This window comes from Panthera tigris, chromosome B1, assembly GCF_018350195.1.
Source record: "Panthera tigris isolate Pti1 chromosome B1, P.tigris_Pti1_mat1.1, whole genome shotgun sequence".
Classification (NCBI taxonomy): Eukaryota; Metazoa; Chordata; class Mammalia; order Carnivora; family Felidae; genus Panthera; species Panthera tigris.
Window position 1 is genome coordinate 108,848,565 of NC_056663.1, and position 25,059 is coordinate 108,873,623.

At 38.7% G+C, this 25,059-nt stretch overlaps 1 protein-coding gene and 1 pseudogene across 1 annotated transcript in view; both read left to right on the forward strand.

The window, feature by feature from the left end:
• Nucleotides 1-6,142: 6,142 nt before the first annotated feature.
• Nucleotides 6,143-7,088, forward strand: LOC102952085 (annotated as a pseudogene).
• Nucleotides 7,089-9,269: 2,181 nt separating this feature from the next.
• ARSJ (arylsulfatase family member J) overlaps nt 9,270-25,059 on the forward strand; it is an 82,010-nt gene continuing 66,220 nt past the window's right edge. Inside the window, exon 1 of the mRNA XM_007088177.3 lies at nt 9,270-10,063. Coding sequence (XP_007088239.1) covers nt 9,666-10,063 — 398 coding nt within the window. The 5' untranslated portion in view covers nt 9,270-9,665. The remainder of the gene's footprint in view (nt 10,064-25,059) is intronic.

The window sequence follows — 25,059 nt, forward strand, 5'->3', positions numbered from 1 at the left end:
AAGTTGCAGGATATAAAATCAACGCACAGGGATCAGTTGCATTCCTATACACCAACAATGAAGCGACAGAAAGAAATCAAGGAATCGATCCCATTTACAGTTGCACAAAAAAACCATAAAATACCTAGGAATAAATCTAACCAAAGAGGTGAAATATCTATACACTGAAAACTATAGAAAGCTTATGAAAGAAATTGAAGAAGACACACAAAAAAGTGGAAAAAGATTCCACACTCCTGGATAGGAAGAACAAAGATTGTTAAAATGTTGATACTACCCAAAGAAATATACATATTCAATGTAATCCCTATCAAAATAACACCAGCATTCTTCACAGAGCTAGAACAAATAATCCTAAAATTTGTATGGAATCAGAAAAGACCCTGAATAGCCAAAGCAATCCTGAAAAAGAAAACCAAAGCAAGAGGCATCACAATCCCAGACTTCAAGCTACACTACAAAGCTGTAATCATCAAGACAGTATGGTACTGGCACAAGAACAGACACTCAGATCAATGGAACAGAATAGACGACCCAGAAATGGACCCACAAACGTATGGACAACTAATCTTTGACAAAGCAGGCAAGAATATCCAATGGAATAAAGACAGTCTCTTCAGCAAGTGATGCTGGGAAAACTGGATAGCGACATGCAGAAGAATGAACCTGGACCACTTTCTTACACCATACATAAAAATAAACTCAAAATGGATGAAAGATCTCAATGTAAGACAGGAAGCCATCAAAATTCTTGAGGAGAAAGCAGGCAAAAACCTCTTTGATCCTGCCTGCAGCAACTTCTTACTCAACACATCTCCAGAGACAAGGAAAACAAAAGCAAAAATGAACTCCTGGGACCTCATCAAAATAAAAACTTTTGCAGAGTGAAGGAAACAATCAGCAAAACTAAAACGCAACCGACAGAATGGGAGAAGATTTTTGCAAAAGACATATCAGATAAAGGGTTAGTATCCAAAATCTATACAGAACTTATCAAACTCAACACCAAAAAAACCAAATAATCCAGTGAAGAAATAGGCAAAAGACATGAATAGACCCTGATCCAAAGAAGACATCCACATGGCCAACCGACACATGAAAAAATGCTCAACATCACTCATCGTCAGGGAAATACAAATCAAAACCACCATGAGATACCACCTTACACCTGTCAGAATGGCTAACATTAACTCAGGCAACAACAGATGTTGGCAAGGATGTGGAGAAAGAGGCTCTCTTTTACATTGTTGGTGGGAATGCAAGCTAGTGCAGCCAGTCTGGAAAACATTATGGAGGTTCCTCAAAAAACTAAAAATAGAACTACCCTACGGCCCAGCAATTGCACAACGAGGCATTTATCCACAGCATATAGGTGTGCTGTTTCGAAGGGACACATGTATCCCCATGTTTATAGCAGCACTATCAACAATAGCCAAAGTATGGAAAGAGCCCAAATGTCCATTGATGGATGAATGGATAAAGAAGATGTGATATATATATATATATATATATATATATATATATACACACACACACACACACACACACACAATGGAGTATTACTCAGCAATCAAAAAGAATGAAATCTTGCCATTTGCAACTAGGTGGATGGAACTGGAGGATATTATTCTAAGTGAAATTAGTCAGTCAGAGAAAGACAAAAATCATATGACTTCACCTATATGAGGACTTTAAGACACAAAACAAATAAACATAAGGGAAGGGAAACAAAAATAATATAAAAACAGGGAGGGGGACGAAACAGAAGAGACTCATAAATATGGAGAACAAACTGAGGGTTACTGGAGGGGTTGTGGGAGGGGGGATGGGCTAAATGGGTAAGGGGCACTAAGGAATCTACTCCTGAAATCATTGTTGCACTATATGCTAACTAATTTGGATGTAAATTTAAAAAAATAAAAAATTAAATTAAATTAATTAAATAAATACATAAATAGTACTATCATTTAATTATTTATAATAAGTTTATATACCATATAAATTTATATACCATTCATAAATTAAGTTTATATGCCATTTACATATTTGTATTACTTATAAATAAATAAGTAAATAAGTACTACCATTCAGGCAATTTCCTCAAACCAGAAATTGGGCATAATCATTTATTCCCCTTTTTATTCTCCAATCACTAACTTCTCTTGGTTTCACCATTGAATATCATATAAAGTGATATAATTTTTGTTCTTCTGATTTATGTGGTTCTTATAGTCTTTAATTCATATGACTTTTATAAATTCATACAATCCACAATTGGGAATGTGCTATTTTCTGGATGCCAGATCAGGCACTTACTTTTACTTAGTAACCTTGACTCTAGATTTCACAGCTATCTAGACTCCTTGAGACCAGACACCAGCACATTTCGATCTCAGGATGTCAGCACCTTAGACCTTTGGCCCATGCAACTGGGAGAATACTACAAATCCTGATGAAAGATATCACTATGGAAGAGCTGGCTTTAGAACTTAGTTTTTCCTTCCAGTCTTTCCCTTCAGTACATGTGAACTCAGCAGTGCCTGCCCACGCTATTGCCCCTGTCATTCACCCACTTAAGCTTTAATGCCTTTCCCTTTTTTCTTGGTCCTGGTGGCTTGGCTATACCCCAACTTTAATTCTTCCTGCCCTCTTACAGAAACTGACTGTTCCCTCAGATGTTCAGACTCTACATTCATCCACCCATTTTTCAGCTGTGTTCCCCTTATTACATTTGATAGATGGCACCAAACTCACCCATTAAGCAACCCTATTAAAATTTTTTGATGCTGTAGCTTCTAAGTCAGTGTTTTTCAAAACTCTATCCACACCAGAATCAGCTGGAGAGCTTTTCTTAACATAAATATTCCCAAACTCTGGATATTTTGATTTGTATCTTGGGTGGAGCTGGGAATTTCCTTATTTAAAAAATCCCTAAAGGAGTCTAATAACCAGCCAGGTTTAGAAATTGATATTCTAAATAGAAAATTGCTACGTAAATAATACAGAATTTGACTTACAATTTAAGCAGTAAGAACAGATTTTAAAATTGTTGAAATTACCAGGTTTCTCACTGTAAAAATTTTGTTTAAATGTCTACCTTCACACGTTTGAAAAAAAAAAGATCTCTTCTTTGGCAGTTCAGATCTTCTGAGTTTCTAAAGTCAAAAACCTTGTCACTCTTGGGTAGCAATGTTTATACATGGTTGAAACTTCAGTGTCACTCACATGACTCAAATTATTACAGCTTATTTCAACAGAGACTTTCCAAGAAAGGACAGTAAGTGATCCTTACTTAACAATTACTTAATCAGTAATTGTGCTCTCTCTCTAATCAGAGAGCTCTTGTTTCTTGTGACAATGACTCAAAGTAGCTTTAGTTCCGTAGTCTTTTTATTTCTTAAGTTTATTTCTTTTGACAGAGAGAGACAGAGAGAGAGAGAGAATGCAAAGGAGGGGCAGAGAGAGAGGACGTATCCCAATCAGGCTTCCCGACATTAGCACAGAGCTCAATGTGGCTCCATGTCACTAACCCTCTGAGTCAAGATTAAGAGAGGTGGGACACTTAACCAATGGAGCCACCCAGAAGCCCCAGTTCCATAGTCTAATGCAGATGAATAAGGAGTTTATTATATAGAATGCATATCAAAATGACTATATTAGAACAAATGTTTCCTTTAGAGGGTGCAAAAGTTTAAACTTGATGATTATTCCTTCATTTTTAAGTACTTAACGTATGTATAAACCCAATCAAGCAGGAACTGAGTTTTAAATCTTTTTAATAGTCTATAAATCCTTGGGGTGACTATATTCGCAACTTTTTAAACCAACAATTAAAAATTTAGCTGTGGAGCACCTGGGTGGCTCAGTCAGTTGAGCTTCACCCTTGGGTTTGGCTCATGTCATGATTCCAGGGTTGTGGGATCAAGCCCTGCATCAGCTCTGTGCTGAGCATGGAGCCTGCTTAAGATTCTTTCTCTGTCTCCCTCTGCCCCTCTCCTCCACTCATGTTCTCTCTCTCACTCTCGCAAAAGTAAGTAAGTAAATAAATAAATAAATAAATAAAATTAGCTGTATCTTTTAAGCATCTATATACATGTTTACCTATCCAAGAAAGGGAAGTAGGGTAGCAGGCATGTTCTTTTGCTAAGCAAAAACAATAACAACAGCAATAACTTGACTAGGTGTATGCAGTAGAAAGTTAGGGCATTTCTCTCCATGCATATTGGGGGCTGTGAGAAATGTCTTTATGGTTTCAAAGAAATATTGTGCAATACCCATTTTAGTGCCTGTCTGTGATTTTCTTAGCTTCTCTATTTACTGATAGGCTCCTCATATCCACTCCTTCATTCTACCCTCCACCCATTGGCATCCACTACTCTTGGTCTGTCTCCTAAGGAGCCCCAGGCTACACTGTGGTGCCTTACTCTGATCTCTCGCTCTGTTGGTGACCTTCCTGCCAATGTGTTCTATTATTTCTTTTCTTTTTCCATTATTCAATCAAAGAAGGTCCTGTATTGGGTCCCTGATTCCTTTTTCCCTTGTTTTTCTCTTAGTTGATTAAATACTTCTTTCTAAATTTTTAATGAATGTCATTCTCCCATCAAATGATGTAGTCATAGCATAGTTGTTTAACCTAAGGAATATATTGCTGTGGAAATTTCACACTGTGGCAGTTGTGTGATTCTAGTCTTTGCTCCCTCAGATCTCTCTCTGAAAATATTCTGGGGTATCTTTTCCTATATTTTCATCATGTCTTGTTCTAACCAAGAAAACTTTAATATACTCAGTGCTCTCAGGGTAAAATTTAACTCTTCAAATTTTTATTGACTGAACCAATTTCTTTGTAGCCTTTATGTCTGTTAATCCATCCCAGAAAGGATTTTAATATGATCTACTAAAGTATTTTTTCATGTTATGTCCTGCTCAAAGGACCTCATCACTTTTAATGCCCCCAAATCAAGTTCCAACCCTTCATACTTTTTCAAAGCTTTCCAATATATGGGGTGATCTGAACTTCCTAATATTACTTCCCATACTCTCCCAGTCCAAACATATCTCAGCCAGTTGGTTTTCTCTTTCCTTTTACCTGAAATGCCTTTCCCTTAACTTCTTCTCTTCTCTCCCAAATTTTAATTTTGTTGGTCCTTTCAGGCATAGCTTTATTCCTACCTCCTGAGTAAGCCTCACCTGAATTATCAGTCCATGCTAATTTCATCTCTAAGCACTTCTATTTCTCTCTCTCTCTCTTTCTCTCTCCCTTTACTAAATCAAATGGTACCTTTAATTTTTATAATGCCATTCCATAACTATAGGACTGTGTAACGTGACTATATCTGGGCCGAAATAAATTTATGATGTGGTTCCATTAGTGAAGCTGATGCCTGAACACCAAAAATCCTGGCTCTAAAGTCAGAAAAAAACAGTTCAGTTATAGAGGGTCTTTAACCTGGGATTTCATGAGGACGCTAAAACTACTGCTTGGAGTGTATGAAACCCAATCCTATAATGAGAAATGTGAAGTTTCTGTGCTTATAATACCAGTATATGTACAATAATGTATAGTGCATTCAATAGCCTCTGATTTCATTCTGAAGGTATTCCTTATGGATGTGGGAATAACCATTACCCATTTCCCACTTTGGCTAGGGCACCCAACCAATGGATTTTCCCTCTGAGTCACATCTCATTTGGTCTGCTGTAGCATGACTATTCTTGTTTCTTGGCTCTTACTACTAATTGCAAATAGTTCTTAGTCTCCCCTAATATAGTACTGTTTATTCCAAAATGGCATTTTTAGGGCCAGAATTCTGCCCTTCTATCTTGAATGTGGAGAGCATGCATGCCTTGTGTAAAGATTAGAATTCTCCAACTCTGGCAGCTGTGTTCTCTCTGTGCTGTGTGGCTGGAAAAGACCTTAATGCCTACTTGTGGGAAGATTATCTTTTGAAAAACATGGATTTTGAAGTCAGACAGATTTGCAAGTCTAAATTTCCTGTAAAAGGGGGATAGACAGCTTTTCCTCAGCTGCTGCTAACGTGCTCCATTCTTCTAAGGAAGCTACGGCCAGAACAGGGTGAGGCCCTCACTTCACCCTGTGACTAGCACAGCGCCTGGCAGCACCCACTCAGCACCCACCTGCACCATGGCCTCGGTCTGGGAGCTTGCCTGCTTCTACTCAGCCCTCATCCTGCACAATGATGAGGTGACGGGTCACGGAGGATAAGATCAATGCCCTCATTAAAGCAGCAGTTGTAAATGTTGAACCTTTCTGGCTGGGCTTGTTTGCAAAGGCTTTGGCCAATGTCAACGTCAGGAGTCTCACCTGCAGTGTATGGGCTGGTGGACCTGGCCCAGCAGCTGGCGCTCCACCAGCAGGAGGCTCAGGCTGAGGAGAAGAAAGTGGAAGCAAAGAAAGAAGAATCCGAGGAATCTGATGATGACATGGGCTTTTTGACTAAACTTCTTCTGTAATCTGTTCAATAAAAAGCTGAACTCTTAAAACCAAAGCGGGTGTGGATAACAAAATAACAGCTCCCTCAGTTTACAGGTCACATCCCTGTACCACCCCACCCACTAACACACCCAGTCTAAGTCAGATTTCTTTGTTTTAAAATTTCTTCTAATTTTGTTCCTTTTCTTCAGAATATTTCAGAATAAACTCCAAACCTTTGGAGTTTGGGGATGATCTGTTAATCTCTTTCCATCAATGTAAACTCCACAAGAACAGACACTGTGCTTGATTTAGCTGACCATTACTTTCCCAGCTTCTAGCATTGGCCCAGCTCCTCAGATATTTGTTCCGTGGAAGAATACCTCATAAAATTGGTGGATAAGGAGAAGAGATAAAGCATATAAAGCATTATATAAATACTATACAGCATATGTGTGTATATTTATGTATACACATATATATATATAACCATTATATACAGCACGTGGTAGGTATTCCATGACTGTTAACATCATCATCATATTATTATTTACTCTTTCTTTTGCTTGAAACCTGAACTGAAAAGGACCCTCTTTTGGGGCATCTGGATGGCTCAGTTTGTTAAGTTTCCAACTTCGGCTCAGGTCATGATCTCACAGCTCATGAGTTTAATCCCCACATCGGGTTCTGTGCTGACAACTCAGAGCCTGGAGCCTGCTTCAGATTCTATGTCTCCCTCTCTCTCTGCCGCTCCCCTGCTCACACTCTCTCTCTCAAAAATAAGTAGACATTAAAAAAAAAAAGGACCCTGTTTCTTGCATAGTAACATGGATACTTCTTGTTCTATGTCACTGACCACTCCAACTAAAAGTGGCTAACCCATCTGAAATGTCTGCTGGCGTTCAAGCATCTCGTTAGACCCACGAAGCTGGAAGCCTTACCTTAGTGCTTTCCAATGTCCCAATATTCCGTTCACTCATTACATATTTGGAGATTTAACTTACCGAATTGCTGAGATCATATTTCTCACAGGTTTCTAACACTGCTCATCTCTCCACAGACTAATCAGAATGGTCTCAGGAAAGAAAATAGACTAGCAGAAGGCTACACGTTAGTAAAATTAACTGTGCGGAGCACACTGAAAGTTTCAAAGGTGCTAAGTTTCCATTTACAAATGTTTTGCCTAGAAACTAAATAGGAACTTTAGCAATAGGAAAGAATTAAAAATAAATTGGCTAAGTGAAACCTAGATTTATGCTCAGGCATTTGGGAGAATCTGACTTTTCATGTGTCAGCCCATAGTAGGTATTCAAGAAAGAACCGTTGAATAAATTTGGAGAAAGAAAAACATGTCTCAGTGGCTCTTGGCATCTGTTGCCTTCTCTCTGAATACATACCCTAAATCCTTTTCCTGACTGAGCAGAGCTTTAAAACCCCATAATTCTAGTACAAGCATGCATATCTTCCCCGTCAGCACAAGCTTTTACAATACTTTCACTCCACATAGTTTTTAAAAAGTGATGAAGTTCCCTGAATTATTAGATGGGAAACTGTGGTTTCTTTACTGCAGGAGTACAGACTGGGCTCTCCGTTCTTGAGGGTGAAATGTGTAACTCCTCTTCCGCCCCACATTCTTGGCTGGAGACGCCCTGTGGGTAAGTTTGGGAAGAGGTAAGAATAAGGGGGCAATTTCAATATCTTCACGTGGGGAGAAGCTAATGAGGAAGTCAGGCTGGAAAGGCCAGCAACAGGGAAAGGAAATTCAATTTAAAAACTTGTAGTAGAGGCTGCTGGAAAAAAAAAAAAAAAAAAAAAAAAAAAAAAAAGAGGCGGGGATAAACGGAGTAGGAAAAATGGGGAGGAGGGGGGCCAGGAGGGAGTAGTAAAGGAAAACTAGAAGAGTAGAAGAAAGGGTATGCTACGCAGTTTGTTGTTTCTCCTGCTCTCCCTCTCTCACTCCCTCCTGAAGCTAGAAAAAGTTTGCAAGCGCAGCCTTCGGGATGGGGGAGAGAGCTCTTCATTTACAGACCAACAACAAGAAGCGCCCGCTTCCCCCCTCCGGATCCGCGCCGCCGCGGATTTTCCCCTCTCCGGATGATGGAGGGCAGCCGGCAAAACCCAGAGAAGCGTTAGCCCTGGCGGATCCCGGATCCTGGATCCCGCAGGGATCGAGGAGGAGCGCGCAGCTTTCTCTCTCTCCCGCAAAGCCTCCCCTCCCTCCTCCTCCCGGAAGGGAAAAAGGAGAGCCCGAACCTCTAAACCAACCTTACCCCACCCCCTCTTCCTGGAGGAGCTAAAGCAGAAAGTACCGTTCTGTGATTCACTGGACAAAAAAGAGGGAGGAGGCAGCCACGAAATCCCAGTGCCAAAACTAAGTAAGTTAGCTGACACAACGCACCCATCTTGCAGCGCCTCGGCCGGGTGCACCCACTCCGCGGAGACCAAGTGGGCTCGAAGTGGAGTGGCCACCAGGGCAGGAACCCCGCTTCGCTCCCTCCGCGCTCCAGAGGCCCGGAGGACTTGGTGCCCGAAGTTCCTGCAGAAAAAGGGTGGTGAGCCGTGGAAAGAGATCAGGAAACTGGGCTTTTATTCCCCCTTACTTCGCCGCCTAGTGTCGGGGAGACTGGCAAACGCCTTGGAGAGGACCGGGAGAAAAAGAGGGCCCTGGAAAAGTGGAGAAAGTGGTCAGGAAGTCGGTCCACTTCAGGCAGCCGTTTATCTGTCAGGGTAAGAGCGCGGCGCGGCTGCTCAACCCTCCCCCTTCCCCCCCCCCCCCCCTCCCCCCAGTGCCTTCCAGGTGAGGGGACCGCAGGACCGCCGATCCCCCGACCTGCGTGCGCGCGCGGCTGCCAGAACCTCGCTCCTCAACGTCAAGGGCGCTCTGGCCACAAAAGGTCCCTACCCAAGGTGATTCCTTGCTAGACTTTTTGTCCCGAGAACTTTCGGGTGGAAGCCTTCACTTTTTTTGTGTGTGGAAGCTACTCAGGGGAGCGAGGAGGAGGAGAGAGTCAAATCCGACGGAAAAGAGCAACTCCTTGTTTGTCCGACGTCCCATCACTTGTGGAAGGTTGAAGTTGTTGGATGTGGTGACAGCCGAGAGGAGCGCAGGACTTCTTTCCAGGTGGGGACCGTCCACCGCCTGTGCGATCTACCCCTCTCCCGCGTGCATGTGTGCGTCGGCGGCCGCACCGGGTGCGTGGTTCTGCGAGTGGAGTCTCAGCCGGGACCCAAGTGAATGGCCCCCAGGGGGTGTGCGGGGCCCCCGCCTCCGCCAACTCCGCCGGCCTGGGTTTGGCCCGGAAAGATGCTAGCCATGGGGGCGCTGGCAGCCTTCTGGGTCCTCAGCCTCCTCACCTATGGTTACCTGTCCTGGGGCCAGGGCTTGGAGGAGGAGGAGGAAGGGGCCTTGAGAGCTCAGTCTGGAGAGAGGCCAGAGCCCAGCACATCTGCCACCTCCCAACCCCATCTCATTTTCATCCTAGCGGATGATCAGGGATTTAGAGATGTGGGTTACCACGGCTCGGAGATAAAGACTCCCACTCTTGACAAGCTTGCTGCCGAAGGAGTTAAACTGGAGAACTACTATGTCCAGCCTATTTGCACACCGTCCAGGAGTCAGTTTATTACTGGAAAGTAAGTGTTACTGCTTCATGTATTTATGCCTTGCAGAAATCTTAAGCATTTAACTAAGACCCCGCTCCTAATTTAAAGAGTAACAGAAAATATGGGGAACGAGAGAATGAATGAATGAAATGTGGTATTGATTTATGTTAGTATTAAAATGGATTCCCTGTTAGTGATCTTGAACAGCTTGTCACTAGTCTAGGCTCATTACTCTGCTTACTCTCAGAGCCTGCTGTGAAGTGCCCTCCAGGCTTTTAAACAAGATCAGGACATTTTGAAGTCTCACCTACCAACCAGATGTCTCCAGAAGGGGTCTCCTTTTCCAAATCCATTTTGACTTTTGAGCATGCTCAGATTTGTTTCACGTATCACAACAGAATTCCCAGTCACCATCACTGATAAGAAAGACAGACTAAAACGTTTCTGCAACTCTTGATTTGTTCTTAAATCTAGAATTGAATAATCAAAGCCACAGGTCCTCATGGCCAGAAAAGAGGTCAAGGAAATAGATGGAAGGCGATATAAAATCAGTGTACAAATGACTCTTTTTGGGTCTTTGGTAATTTTGTCTTACTGGATCACTAAAGACGGTCATGTGCAATTACCAAGGCCATTCTCAAAATGCAGGGAAATTCAATGATAAATGTTCAACAGGAGTCAAATTTCATCTGAAGTTTTCTGCTGCTCTCACAGGTCTGGGAATTTTCTGGTTAACTCTAAGAAAAATCAAGTTATTTGGATGCTTAAGTAAAGCGTTTTTAATATTGTCGCTTTGCTAAACAGGTAAACCTTCTACTTAAGGTGTTCACTCATTTCCATATTTTCATTCTATCCTACTAGAATATAGGTTATTGCTATTGATTTGGATGGCCAAAGTCAGCGTGTGGAACAGAGATAGACTAGGAGGTCTGGAGGTCAAGCTACCACTGGACAAAGATAGTGGGGAATCCTTAGTGGTTCAGTATGTGTGTCCTGTGATTTTAGTCTCAGGGAACCCTGCTTCAGTGAAGTTGTTGTTGGAATTGAATCCTATAAAAGTAGCCAGTATCCGTTGGAAACATAAAGACTGTTTTGTAAGAATCTCTGTCTTGCAGAGACTTTTGCTTACAGCATGATTTCCACTGCTTAGCAAACTGTCAGAACTTAGCATCATTGCCAAAAAAAGAAAAGAAAAAATCCTATCCTTTCCTTTCTTGAGAGAGAGAGATTAAAAAAAAAAAAAAAGAGTCTCACTGTACTTCAGAGTAATTTTAAAGGTTAATTGTAGCGTCAGAAAGTCAAGGGCATTTGATATTTATAAAGTAGCAGATTTTGGCTGGAAAATAAGTCCATCTGGCGGCCTGCAGGTCAAGTTCTTCATGTCTAATCCCAACCACTCTTATATTTGGTTTATGAATTAAATGTTTCTTAAAATCTCACTGAACTTCTTCAATTAATTTATAGAATTTAGATTTACTCAGATAGCCAATGGTAGTTGAAAATATGTAAATGAATTATATGAATTTATCTTTCACAATAGAGCATATGCTTTAAGGCTTTTCACCAAATAACAACATTTAGTTCCTAAACATTATCTTGTACTGATAAAATATCTAGGTTTTATCTTTTAATCTTTATGTTTACCCAATAACATGAAACAGAAATGAAACTGGAAATAATTCCTAGCTTTTTTTCCTCTTTTTTAAATTGAACATGTTACACAATGTTGCATTTGATTCAGGCGTACAACATAGTGATTCCATGACTCTATATTATGCTGCGCTCACTGCTGTGTGGCTAATTGTGTGGCTAATTTATCTCTTTTGTCAAAGGGTGACTCTCTTGTTCTTTCAATGCAATCAAACATCTTATGAAAAGATTTTGTCTCCTATTAAGATTTTCTATTCAGTGCAACAAATTGTGTAAGTGCTTTATAGACAAAAAGTTTAAATAGCTACTGTAATTCTATTTAAATTTTTATTTGAATTAAACAGTTGAAGACATTTTCATTTACAGTTCTCTTTTTAGACTGGAACTTTCCTGTAAATGAATGAGATGTAAGAAAGAAAGTAGTTCTAGAAGCCCAGCTATGGGCCTAATGTGAATAGTGCAGTGCCCAGGGAATATGGTCATTTGTCCTCTTCAGGAGCACATGGCTATACTCTCTGGATCTTCTAAAGTACAATAAAACAAAACAAAACAAAAACAAAAAGCAATAAAAATCTAAATGGACTGAATTATTTTAAGAAAAAATGGGTTATGTAAAATATAAGAGGATTCAAATATCTTTGCATTTGTAAAGAAAGTTAAAATGATTGAAACTGAGACTACTTTTAATATTATTAACAAACCTACTCGCATCAAAATGTGAAAATCTATTCCCTTATACTACACAAATCTGTAACAAATTCCAGATTCCTTTAATCATTTATATTATACTCTTCTGGCAATGTTGAATATCATTCAGACTGTCAGTGAGCACTAGCTGTGTGCGGATCCCTGTATCGAAGATCTGTGGAACAAGTAGGAAGTGGACCTCAATCTTTGGATAGTGGTCTTCAAATTTAAATCAACAAAAATAATCACTCAAAATGCTAGATAAAATGGAGCTTTCCAGGCACAACCAGCAATTCTACTTCAGTATGTAGGGGGTTGAGCCCAGAAATCAACGTGATTTAACAAACACCTCAGGTTATTGTGATGTTAACACTATTAATACAAATTAAGTGTTCCAGGAGAATGGATTTTTATCTTGTTTAACCTTTATAACACTATGAGATAGTTGCTGTTATTATCTTCTTTTTATATAGTTATGGCAAAAGATTTCAAGAGAGATAGTAACGCAGGGGTTCTGTACATGGGGCTTTGAGAAACAGCCTTGTATGTGTTCGAAGTTGGCCTCATGATACAAAGGTTGGTTGAGAAAGTAGCTGCCTACGTTTGATTTATTTCAAAGTAGTTTTCCCACCTTTTGTTTTGTTTTTCACAGTTTTACACATAGACATGGATAAATGACATCATTTCTTCTTAGAATATAGTGACGTCTTCAGAAAAGGAAAAGTTTTGCAAAATTTAGACATGCATTTTATGTAGACTTTAAAGTAGGAAAAATTGGCCATCTGAACCGAATTTATGTCTTTAGCAATAATTTTGTTTTTTTTATTATTTTGTTATTCATTTTTCTACTTGAAATACCAAGATGAGCATTTTTATAAATGCAAAGGTAACTCAAATGTGTGTTTGTAATAGGATATTGATAAATTTATTTCATTTTAAAACAAGCCCTCCCTCTTGCGGAGGGTAATCACTCTCCTGACTTCTAACACCTCAGGTTAATTGTTGCCTATGTTTAACTGTATCTTAATGGAATTATAGACAATGTACTCTTTCATGTCTGGCTTCTTTCTCTTTACATTATGACTGTAAAACCTTTCTGTGTTGTTGCCTGTAGACATAATTCATTCATCTTCATTACTGAACAGTGTTCTTTTGTATAAATATACTACAATTTATTCATCCAGTTTACTGTTGACAGACATTAGGGTGGTTTCGTGTTGAGCCGTTATGAATAGTGTTTTCATAAACATATGTGTAGGTGTTTGCTGGTGAACATATGTATACATTTCTCTTGAATATCTATGCAGTTGTAGGATTGCTGGGTTATGGGAATGTGTGTATTCGTTTTCTATCAATACTGCCCAACAGTTTCCCAAAGTGATTCCACCAGTTTATACTCTTAGCAATACATACTCTCAACAATGTATGGAGAGTTCTATTTGCTTCACATCTTTGTCAACATTTGATACTGTCTTTTTTTGTTTTAGTTATTCTGATTGTTATGCACTGGTATAACAGTATGGATTAAATTTGCATTTCTCTGTTGGCTAATGAAGTTGAGCATCTTTTTGTATTTTTATGGACTACTTGAATATTCCCTTTTAAGAAGTGTCTATTTAGTCTTTTCCTACTTTCTCATTAGGTGATTGCTTTTCTTTGTAGTAGTTATTAATATATTTGTTTCTTTGTCAGATATTTGGTTTTTGTTTTGTTTTGTTTTGTTTTCCGATGCAAACACATAAGGGTTTATTTGCAAGTTCGAGCTTGGGCCCAAGTATACCCGACACAGCAGAGCAGGGACTTGGATGACTTTGTCAGATATTTGTACTGCAGATGTCTTCTTCCACTCTGTGGCTTGCTTTTTCACTCTTAATAGTGTCTTTTGACAAGCAGAAGGTTTTAATTTTATTGTAGTCTAATTAGTAATCTTTTTCTTTTTATGTCCTATTTAAGGTATCTTTGACTAAATCAAGATCATGACAATGCTTTTTTTCCTAAAAGTTTTATTGTCCTATTTTTATATTTAGATCTATAATTATTTGAAATTAAATTTCTGTTATGGTATACGTCAAGATTCAAGATTATTTTTTTCCATGTGTGCCTCCATTTGGCCCACACTATTTGTTGAAAATCACTTTTATATAAATCAGATAAATGTAGACATTGGGTCTTATTTCTGGACTCTATTCTGTTCCATTAGTCTCTTTGTCTATCCTTTGCCAATACTACATTCTTAACTACTGTAACTTTATAATATTGATATCTGGAATTAAGTTCTCCTACTTGTTCTCCTTCAAAATTGCCTTAGTCCTTCTTTACCAGTTCATTCATTGTAATATGAAAGAAGGGAAAATATGGGTGTACAGATGCAAATAGCATGGAATATTTGGTTTTGGAATATGAAATAGTTCTTTTCTGAATTATTCTACTTTCTAAATGAAATAACAAATGAGGTTGTTAGCTAAGAATAAAGATCTGGAGGTTTAAAGACAGAAATAGAAAATATTCTTCCAGGAGAATGAGAAAGTGAATTAAGTAGAGAAATGCTGTACAAATATGGGGCACTCAGCTGAGCCTACTTGAGATTTGAGGTCATAACTTTAAACAGAAACTAGTTATTGTCTGTTTTTCTCGTGCCATGGCCAGGTGCTGGTGTGCAGAAGAATCGCCATTGAAGAGGTAGATTTAACTAGATTTGGAGTTTTGCTAAATGAATAGAGTGGGATCATGGACTCTAAACTTGGCAAGGAAAAGGCGAAGACTAGGAGGGAATTATGTTCTCTAGAAAAGTGCCAGGGTCGATGAATTGGCTATCTGGCTGGGGTCAAGTGAGACACTCTTATAAAGTTGAAAAGCAAGATAGATAATGGTAGTTGGAGAAGTGTAAGCTTGGGATCAAAGTTGTGTGAGTAGCACAGTTTGGGGAAATGACAGGGGGATGGATACTAAGGTGAGATTGAAGAAAAAATGTTTGGAAATGAGGAAGGCAAGGTGTTAGAAGGGCAAGGTATTGGATGGATCACTTCAGTGGATGTTGAAACCATTAACAACAATGAGAGAAGTAATATTCAACAGGACAGTGAACCAAGTGCTGGAATCATTTATGACTGAGAGGTAAGGGGCAGGGCCTGGAACTGGCTAAAGAAGTCATACAGGGAAGATAGTGAGTCTATAATCTGTTGCCTTGGTTTTCAAAGGAGTTGAGCTTTTAAAAGGAGACAAGAGCCAAAATTGCCTGGAAGTGTCAGTGAGGAGCTAAGAGGACACCAGCCCCTGTTTCAGGCTCTGTGATAATTGGGGTATGGGTAAAAGAACAGCTCCAAGTTGAGAGGATGTCAGGGATACCCAGCAATCAACTAAAGCAAGAAGGTGGAGAGAATGTCCAGGAAAGAGGGGAGGTCATATTGAATTTTGCTAATGGCATACTTTCAGTAACAGAAGGCTTCTTGGCTAGGGTTAGAGAGGAGAGGAGAGGGATTGATTGAATCAGAGTAGAGGATGTACAGAGATACATGGAGATTCAAACCCAAGTGAAGAATGATACATTGACAAGACTGGAGTTATAGTGAAGACACAGATGGTGCTGAAAAGCACGTTGGGTTTTTTTCCCCAGAAGATCTCCTAGGAAATTAGTGTTCAGTTTTAATTATAGCCTCATCCTGGAGAGTGACTGAGCGGGGGACTCCTGGCCCTTCATTGCCAACTACTGCAGCCATAATCAGGCACATAGTCAGGAGCCCTGGGGGCCTCATTTGGTCCAGGAAGATAGGATCCATGTAGACCTCCTCTGTAGACTGCAATGGGCAGTGGAAGCAGGGGAGCATGTCTGTTGGGAGTTTATAGCGTATTGTTTGTAGATATGAAATTATCAATTAATGGGGCTCCTGGGTGGCTCAGTCGGTTGAGTGTCTGACTTGATTTTGGCTCAGGTCATAATCTCTCATGGTGCGTGGGTTCAAGCCCTATGTCAGGCTTACAGTACAGAGCAAGCTTAGGATTCTCTCTCTTCCTCTCTCTCTGCCCCTCCCCTGCTCGCATGCATGCTCTCTCTCAAAATAAATAAATTAAAAAAAAATTTTTTTTAACGTTTATTTATTTTTGAGACAGAGAGAGACAGAGCATGAACGGGGGAGGGTCAGAGAGAGGGAGACACAGAATCTGAAACAGGCTCCAGGCTCTGAGCTGTCAGCACAGAGCTTGATGCAGGGCTGGAACTCACGGACCACGAGATCATGACCTGAGCCGAAATTGGCCGCTTAACCGACTGAGCCACCCAGGTGCCCCAAAATAAATAAATTAAAAAAAATCAATTATCAATTAACAATTGTTCTGGTGTTGAAAACCTTGAAAAAGTAATTGAACTCTTTCAGCCACTCTCATAGGAGAAATATTCAAGGAAGCTAAGGGGAGTAGGGTTCAATTATTCCATTTCATAGGCATGCGGGTACACATTTTCCCTCTACTTGTATTGTAAACATAACATCAAGAGTCATGCATGCTTTCTCTCCCATCTACTTCTTTTATCCAAAGCCTAGTTTTAAGTAGGGTTCTACACAGAGTACACAATAAATATCAGTTACTAAGAGTTCACTTATTACATGCATAAATATTTAGTTAATGCATAAACATTTAGAGAAATGTTTATGGTTAAAAGTTTAGAAGAAACAATTTTTTTCCAAGGCTCACTTGGGCTTTGGCAAATGAATGTAACAACAAATGGAGAGGGTGGCTTTAAAACCTCACATAACCATTTCAAAAAGAACAGCTCAATAGAGGAGACAATTCAACAAATAGCTCCCTCTTCCTATTTGATCATATGGGTTTTTCTGACAATAGAATCATGGTCTAGTAAGCTATTGGCACACTCTTGTAATCCAAGTCCCTAATTTTAAATGAGGCTTTTTAAAAAGAGTCCCTTTGAAATGAATCTCTATTCAGGTGATCCTGGTGAGTTTCCTGAATGGCTGCTCTGAAAGGTGGAAATTTATCCAGGTGTAGAGAATTGAGAACATTTTGTTTCATCCAAATGACCTCTTTGAGGGAGATCAAAGGTGGGAGAAGCAAAAGACATAGAGCCCCTGCTTCTAACGTGAGCTCAGTATGAAAGCCTCTTTTATTTCAAAGCTTGATTTCATTCATATTTTTCCTATAGCAATATTCCAGAATTAATTTCACTCTGATCTTTTTCCGTATTTCACCTTGATATAATTATTGTGTGTTGCAGTGTCGTCCTATCATTGTAGATAGTAAATATTCCCAGTAGTGTTACTTTATTGAGACATGCATTCCCGTGTGCTCCATTGCAAAAAAAGACTTTTTACCTCATTTACTTCCTCTCTCTTCTAATTCACCCAGCATATTTGCTTTACTCAAACATGACTCTCATTACATCACCAGCCTCAGCAAACACGCTTCCTGCCTCACCACTGACTACCAAAGAATAAGAAGAGAAATTAAGTCTTACTGACAACCTTATCATGCTAGTCATTTTTCAAACATCCTGTCATTTGATCTTCATGGCTACCCTGAAGATAAAATATTTTTATTGAAAAATATTTATGAAATATTTAACAAATGTCTTCCTTTCATGGATGATATATGAAAGTTTTAGAGAAATTACCTAAATTAATCATGATCACACAGCCACTAAGTGGTAGGGCCTGTATGTGAACCTATACTTGTGTGGTTTCAACAAGACCCTTGCTGTTTTCATCACATCATTTTGCACTATATGAAAATTGTAAGCACCTTAGTCAAGTCTTTAAAAAAGTGTTTAGCCTTATTTTCCTCTCTCAACCTTCACACTCAACCCCAGCAAAGAGAATGATTCAGTTTCTTGAGCACGTTACATAGTTCACTTTCTTCTTTCTTTTGCACATACTGTTTTCACTTCTTGGAATTCATACCCTATCTCTCTTTGCCCAAATGTCAGCCACTCAGAGTCACCTAAAATACCACCTTTCCTGTGCAGTTTTCCATGATTCCTTAGCCAGAAATAATTTATTCCAGTGATTACCTTTCATAATTCTTTCTATTACTGTCTCATTATGCATGATTTCCCCCTTGTTCAGAGCTGTCACTGAACCTCGTACCTCCCTTGCCAGTCAGTCCCCAGAACAGATCCTGATTTATAATCTCTGTAAATCTCACAGTGCTTTGTACTAATAGACAATAAGCATATGTGTGAAAAATGAATGAATTAATACATGAATTAATGAATAAATGATTATTTCCTTCTGACAGGCAATGTGATAGAGAAGAAATAACATAGAATTTATAGTGAGGAAATATGAATTACAGTGCTGATTCAATGAACAAGTTCCTGACTGTGACCTTTAATAAGTAGTTTAATCTTTCTGAGACTCCATGGTTACATCTGTAATATAGGAATAATGATATTATTTATATTACTAATCTCAAAGGTTATTCCATTGATCAAATGAGGTAACATGTGAAAACATTTTGAAAACTTTTAAGTTTATATAGTTTTTAAGTAAAAAGTCTTTTAAATTTGGAGCTACCTCTCCATAATTTTTAATTATGTACAAACTTTAAAAGAACAATTTGGCCTTTTTAAAAGTTTTCTGCAGAAGAGTCGTATCTCTTTTCCAATTTCTATCTAGCAGTGCAGAGTTAAAATTAAATACCATATGCTTTAAACTTTATACATTTTATCCACCAACATTTTTCACATAATATTATTAGTTATGAGATGTTCGGGAAGGTGACTAGGGGTATATTTTTTTTAAGGCTTCTGCACTTGGAGATTTTGTGTGTTGTTATCATCATGCTTGGCAGAATCTGATGGAATACTGCTAAGCTCATGACAACTGAAAGCAGATGCATATTTAAACAATAAGTTAAGACTACAACACTAAATGAGAAGTAATGGACATAGAGAAATGGAAAGATTACTTCAAATTCCTTCAGTCAACAATAACTTTTTTATTGAATATCATCAACATATCTCATTCAGTTTTGAATGCCAGTTCACCCTTGGGACTACCACTCAGTAGGTATGCAATGGTTTTGAATTAAGACATTGCTCTTGGCTTCGCGGGAATTGGAATTTTATATGCTCTATGGCCACTATTTCAGTCACCTCTGAAATGATTATATTGCCTGCAGCATCTGACTCTAACACTAGGACGTGAGTGAAATTTCAACACAGTTGAAATCATACCACTCCCCTGCTTACAGTCCTTTAGAAGCTGCCATTATCTGTAGACTAAAGCCCAATTCCTAAGCATTCTATATAAGGACTTTTAAAATATGTCATCTGATATGGTTCTGGTGCAATCTGCCAACACATTCCCATTTATACCTTCTTTGGGTTATCACTGCCAAGGTACTTACACTTACCCACAAGGGCTATGCCCCAAATCCTCCTTTTTCCATCTAAGCATGGAATATTCTTCACTCTCCTCTGGGAAAATGCTACTGCATCTTTCCAGACCCTCTGCTACCTTCATCTCCTCTCCAATCCTTCTCCAATCATTTCTTTACCCCACACCAGGCAGAATCAAGTGCATTCTTCTGTTTCTGCAACCTTTCCTCTCTATTTTTATAAATTCCAATTATTTTATTTACCTGTTTCCTTCAAATTCCAAAATGTACAACAGCACACTAAACTGTACACTTCTTACCACATAGTCTATTTTTTAAAAATACATACCCTAGTGATTAAAAGCAAGGATCCTGTAAGACATCAGCCATGTAACTTAAGCTATATGTGCCTCAGTTTTCTCATGGGAAAATGGCCATCATAATTATAATACCTACTCAAAGGGTTTATTGTGAGGCTTAAGTGGGATTGTGTAGGTAGAACACATAGAATAGAGTCTGACACATAGAAACCCATGTATATGTGTTCTATATATTTATATATATAAACCTTGATTATCTCGGTTATCACCTTCATGCTGGACAACTTTAAGCTATCCAACAGATAATTAATGTTGATAATCAGACTTTCAATAAATATTTATTCAATAATTGTACTGAATCAAGTGAAAAGCTCTTAATGAGAAATATCAAAAAATATGGTAAGTGTATATGAGTCACATACTTGAGTTTATTCTGAATTTTAGGAGCTTCCATGTTTTTCATTGATTAGTACAATGACTTAAAATTTTAAAGGAATTTGTTTTGTTTTTAAAGTTTATTTATTTATTTTGAGAGAGAGAGAGTGAGAGAGCAAGAGAGTGCACACACACGTATGAGCAGGGGAGGGGCAGAGAGAGAGGGAGAGAGAGAAAATCCCAAGCAGGCTCCATTCTGTCAGTGCAGAGCCCCATGCAGGGCTTGAACCCACAAACCATGAGATCATGACCTGAGACAAAGTTGGTCGCTTAACCTACTAAACCACCCAGGTGCCCTAAAGGAATATTTTGATTTAAAAATTGTCAACATCTGGAGGCGCCTGGGTGGCTCAGTCAGTTAAGCATCTGACTCTCGATTTTGGCCTAGGTCATGATCTCACGGTTCATGGGATCAAGCCCCATGTTGAGTTCTATGCAGCCCAGAGTCTGCTCGGGAATCTTTCCCTCTGTCTCTGCTCCTCCCTCCCTCCCTCTCTCTCTCTCCTTCTCTCTCTCTCTCAAAATAAAGAAATAAACATTTAAAAAAATTGTCAACATCCATATCACCATTGCTGATCAACTGAGATTTGATACTACATTTAATAGAATTAGGTAGACATAAATATTCAGATTGTTAACAACCTTTAACAATTGTTCAAGTATAACTTTAAACTTTATTATATTCAGAGAGAGCAGCCATGTTAAGTGGAAGTTATTTGAGAAGCAGTTTGCTATGTGGAAAGAACAGTAGGCATAGGGTTGAAGACCTGGGTCTAAATACTAGTTCCCACTTACAGTAAAACTTTAGATAGGTTACTGCATGCCTCTGAGTTTCCTCATCAAATGAGCATAATAAGAGCTAACAGACCATTAATTTCTGGTTTGGTTATCATATTAAATGAGACCTTGTTGGTGAAAGAGCATAAAGTATTGCCTGACATATAATAGATGCTTCATGCATTCTAGTTTTAGGTTTAGCTGAATTCTATAGGGCATTTATTTTGAACAGAAAAGGAAAAATCTTTCCAAATTCTCAACCACTCTTTTAAATTTTTTCCAAAGTGGGGATGTGTAGAGCCTTACCACAAATTATATGACAATACTCAGGAACCCTTTGGGTTTACCTTATGTAGGCTTTATAAACCTTTTCTTGGGTATGTGATATGGCAGCAACACAGTGATAGAATTCTTAGAATGCAGATGGATATCACACATAATGTTTTTTCAGCTCCTTCATTTTATGACAATGAATGAGACTCTTTTCTCCACTGACCAAATGGAATCAATAATAGTGCATCTCTATCATAACACCAACACCGATCTACCAACCACCTGGGCCTAGTAGGGAGACAAGCCAGAAAATAATCACTAGGTCATTGCCCCCTTGCTGAGGAGATATACTGATGCGCTTTCTCAATACTTGGTTGGTGTCAGGCTTGATTGGAGAGGGTAAGGTAATCAGACCTGGGTAAGAAGGAGGCTGAGGAAACTGACTGGACGCTATGGGAGTACTGGATTGTTCCATGCACAGTGTTCAAAAAGGCTTTGTGAGCATGATTTGGCAGCAGTCAGGGTCCAGTAAGGTCCAGCGAACAGGTAGGCATAGCAGCAGGAACATGAGTGGCGACCAACACTTGATTAAATTTATCACCACAAATTGAAAATAGGCACTCAAAAATGCACAGCGATCTTCTTAACTCCCTCTAGTATGTGTTCCAGTCTTTAGGACTACCATTTCAAAATTTCCCATCTCCTCAAATTGCCAATATCCTCTCATCAGCTCATTACCTTACTTCAAAATTCCATTGAGACAACAGAAGCAATAATGAATACTCTAAACCATAATATTAATGTATACTATAAATTATCTATAATTTTAATTTATTACAAATTTATAAAAAGACTTGCCATAATCTTGGATCAGAAGACCTCAAGAATTTTTAAATTGTTTTATCATACTTTAAAAAATTATCTTTGGGGTTGAATGTTATAAGATTAAAGACTGTGTTATATTTTTTGAACATACCAGGTTCTTGCACAGAATAAGTATGTATCATAAAAGTATATGAGCTGAGTATATCAGGCTCATCAAATTAAAGTTTTTTTTTTTGGTTTAGATAATTTTTAACACATTTTAAATATAAGCTCAGATACTTGAAATCAGTTTTGGTTTTTACTTTCTTTTTATTTGTTTGTTTTTTTGGCTTTCGTTCTAGTTTGGTTGCATTTGCAATGCTCTGAAGTCTAATTTAATCATAATTTTTCTAAGAGATTAGTTGAAGATAAAATCTTGGGAGTAGAGAAGTAACATTTACTTGGCATTTAACAAGTGTTAAGTGTATATGTGTGTGTGTGTGTGTGTGTGTGTGTGTGTGTGTATGGGTGTGTGTGTGTGTGTTTATTTACTTTGAGAGAGAGAGAGAGAGAGCAGAGGAGGGGCAGAGGGAAAAGGAGAGAGAGAATCTCAAGCAGGTTCTACTCAGCACAAAGCCTGAAATAGGACTCAGTCCCATGAATTTGAAATCATGACCTGAGCCAAGATCCAGAGTCTAACACTTAACCAATGGAGCCACCCAGGAGCCCCAGGAAATATATATTATTCTCTAATATATATTCTCTAATCTGTCTATGTATGTATCTCTCTTTGTCCCAATATGTATATAGGCCTCATCACTCAGGGGTAAATATTATTAATCACATTTTATATATGAAGAAATCAAGCTCACAGAAATGAAATATCTTGGCCAAGACCCCATACATAGTAGGTGATGAGACTAGAATTCCAACCTTAACACTATGAGTGCTCCACCACATTGCTCAGATGGTTGACAGGGTAGGTTTAGTATAGCTGCACAGCTTATCTTTAGAGTAGAAATCAGTAAATATCTTATTGAAGTAAAGCCGTAACAGACTAAAATAGACATAGCAATTCTAAAAGGCAGAAATTCATTTTCAAATTGGCTTACTCACACAATTTCAGGAAAATTGAAGGAAGTTCTTGTTATCCATTTGTGTCATATCTAAATTAAGGATGACACTATTAGTTTACCTTTCAAAATTTGTACTACTTAAATTATTAGTCAAACTACATTTTCTCATATTGAGGTGAAACGAAGAAGTTAAATGGCCCATGAGGTATTTAAAATATAATCCCAGCTCTATTTTTTTAAGCGTACTTATTTATTTTGAGGGGTGGATGTGAGGGGCAGAGAGAAGACAGAGAGAATCCCAAGCAAGCTCCACATTGTCAGCACAGAGCCCGACACGGGGCTCGAACCCACAAACCGTGAGATAATGACCTGAGCCGAAATCAAGAGTCTGATGCTTAACCATCTGATTCCAGCTCTATTTTTGTTACTGTGTTTTGAAGTAATAGTTGTTTAGTCCCTATAAAATGTTTTGTTTAATTTGACTTTGGAAAGTTTTAAGGATTTTTTTCATATGTATTGTTGACTCTAACCTCTTAAATATTAACAATTAGATACTTAGAACTGTAAGATGTATGTAATAGTGTGGTGCATAAGAATCACCGGGAGAACTTGTTAAAACATTCGTTTCTCTGGGCGTCACCCAGAAATTTTGTTTCAGAAGGTCCTGGGTGGGGCCTGAGATTCCTCATTTCCAATAAACTGCCTGGTGATGGTGAAGTTGCTAGTCTGGAGACCACAATGAGTGCTGAGTGACACTGCGATACAGTTTTGGTCTCCTAAGGCTCCATGACATTTTATTGCCATCTTTTTTTTTTTAAACGTTTATTTATTTTTGAGAGACAGAGCACAAGCAGGGGAGGGGCAAAGAGAGAGGTAGACACAGGCTCCAGGCTTCGAGCTGTTAGCACAGAGGCTGAAGTGGGCCTGGAACCCATGAACCATGAGATCATGACCTGAGCTGAAGTTGGACACGTAACCAACTGGGCCATTCAGGCTCCCCTGTTTATTGCCATCTTTACTTCTTTCTTTTTTGCCACTATTTAGCACCCACTATATGCACAAGCCTGTTTAAATACCATCTGACTAGCAAGCACAGTTAATTCTTGAGGCTTTCTTTACATCCTCTACAGTTGAAGGCTTGTTTCAGGTCACATAGATCTGGCTCTTGGAAGAGACAGCTTCTCTATTAATGCGCTTCTGCTCTCCCACAAAGTGAATGATAAAAAGATTCCAATTTTGGGCAAAGCAACTGGCACAAGAGCAAAAGCAATTGAATTTCTGAGAACTGAATCATGAAATTAAAAGTGCTAGGAAATAAAGATATTTTAGCACATTGTTCTCTTTTAGAACCTTTCTACCACAATGCCGACTTAGAGAAAATGGACATTTATTTTGAGGTCTTATTTAAATCAGTAAATTAAGAATTTTATCTAATTTGCCTCAGTTTCAGGATGAGTTCAGGTATATCCTAATTCTTAAAAGTGTTGTAGCTAGTCTGAATTAGCTGAAGAATTCACTGTCATCATTTACCTTTAAATGAAATCGGACCATTTGGTTCAATAGTCTCACATTTGCTAAAATAATTCAGTGATTTGGTTTTAACAATAGAACTTCTCAGATCTCTTTTCTGATGTGGCTCTGAATGATCACAGATGCCAAAATAACAAAACAAAATAAA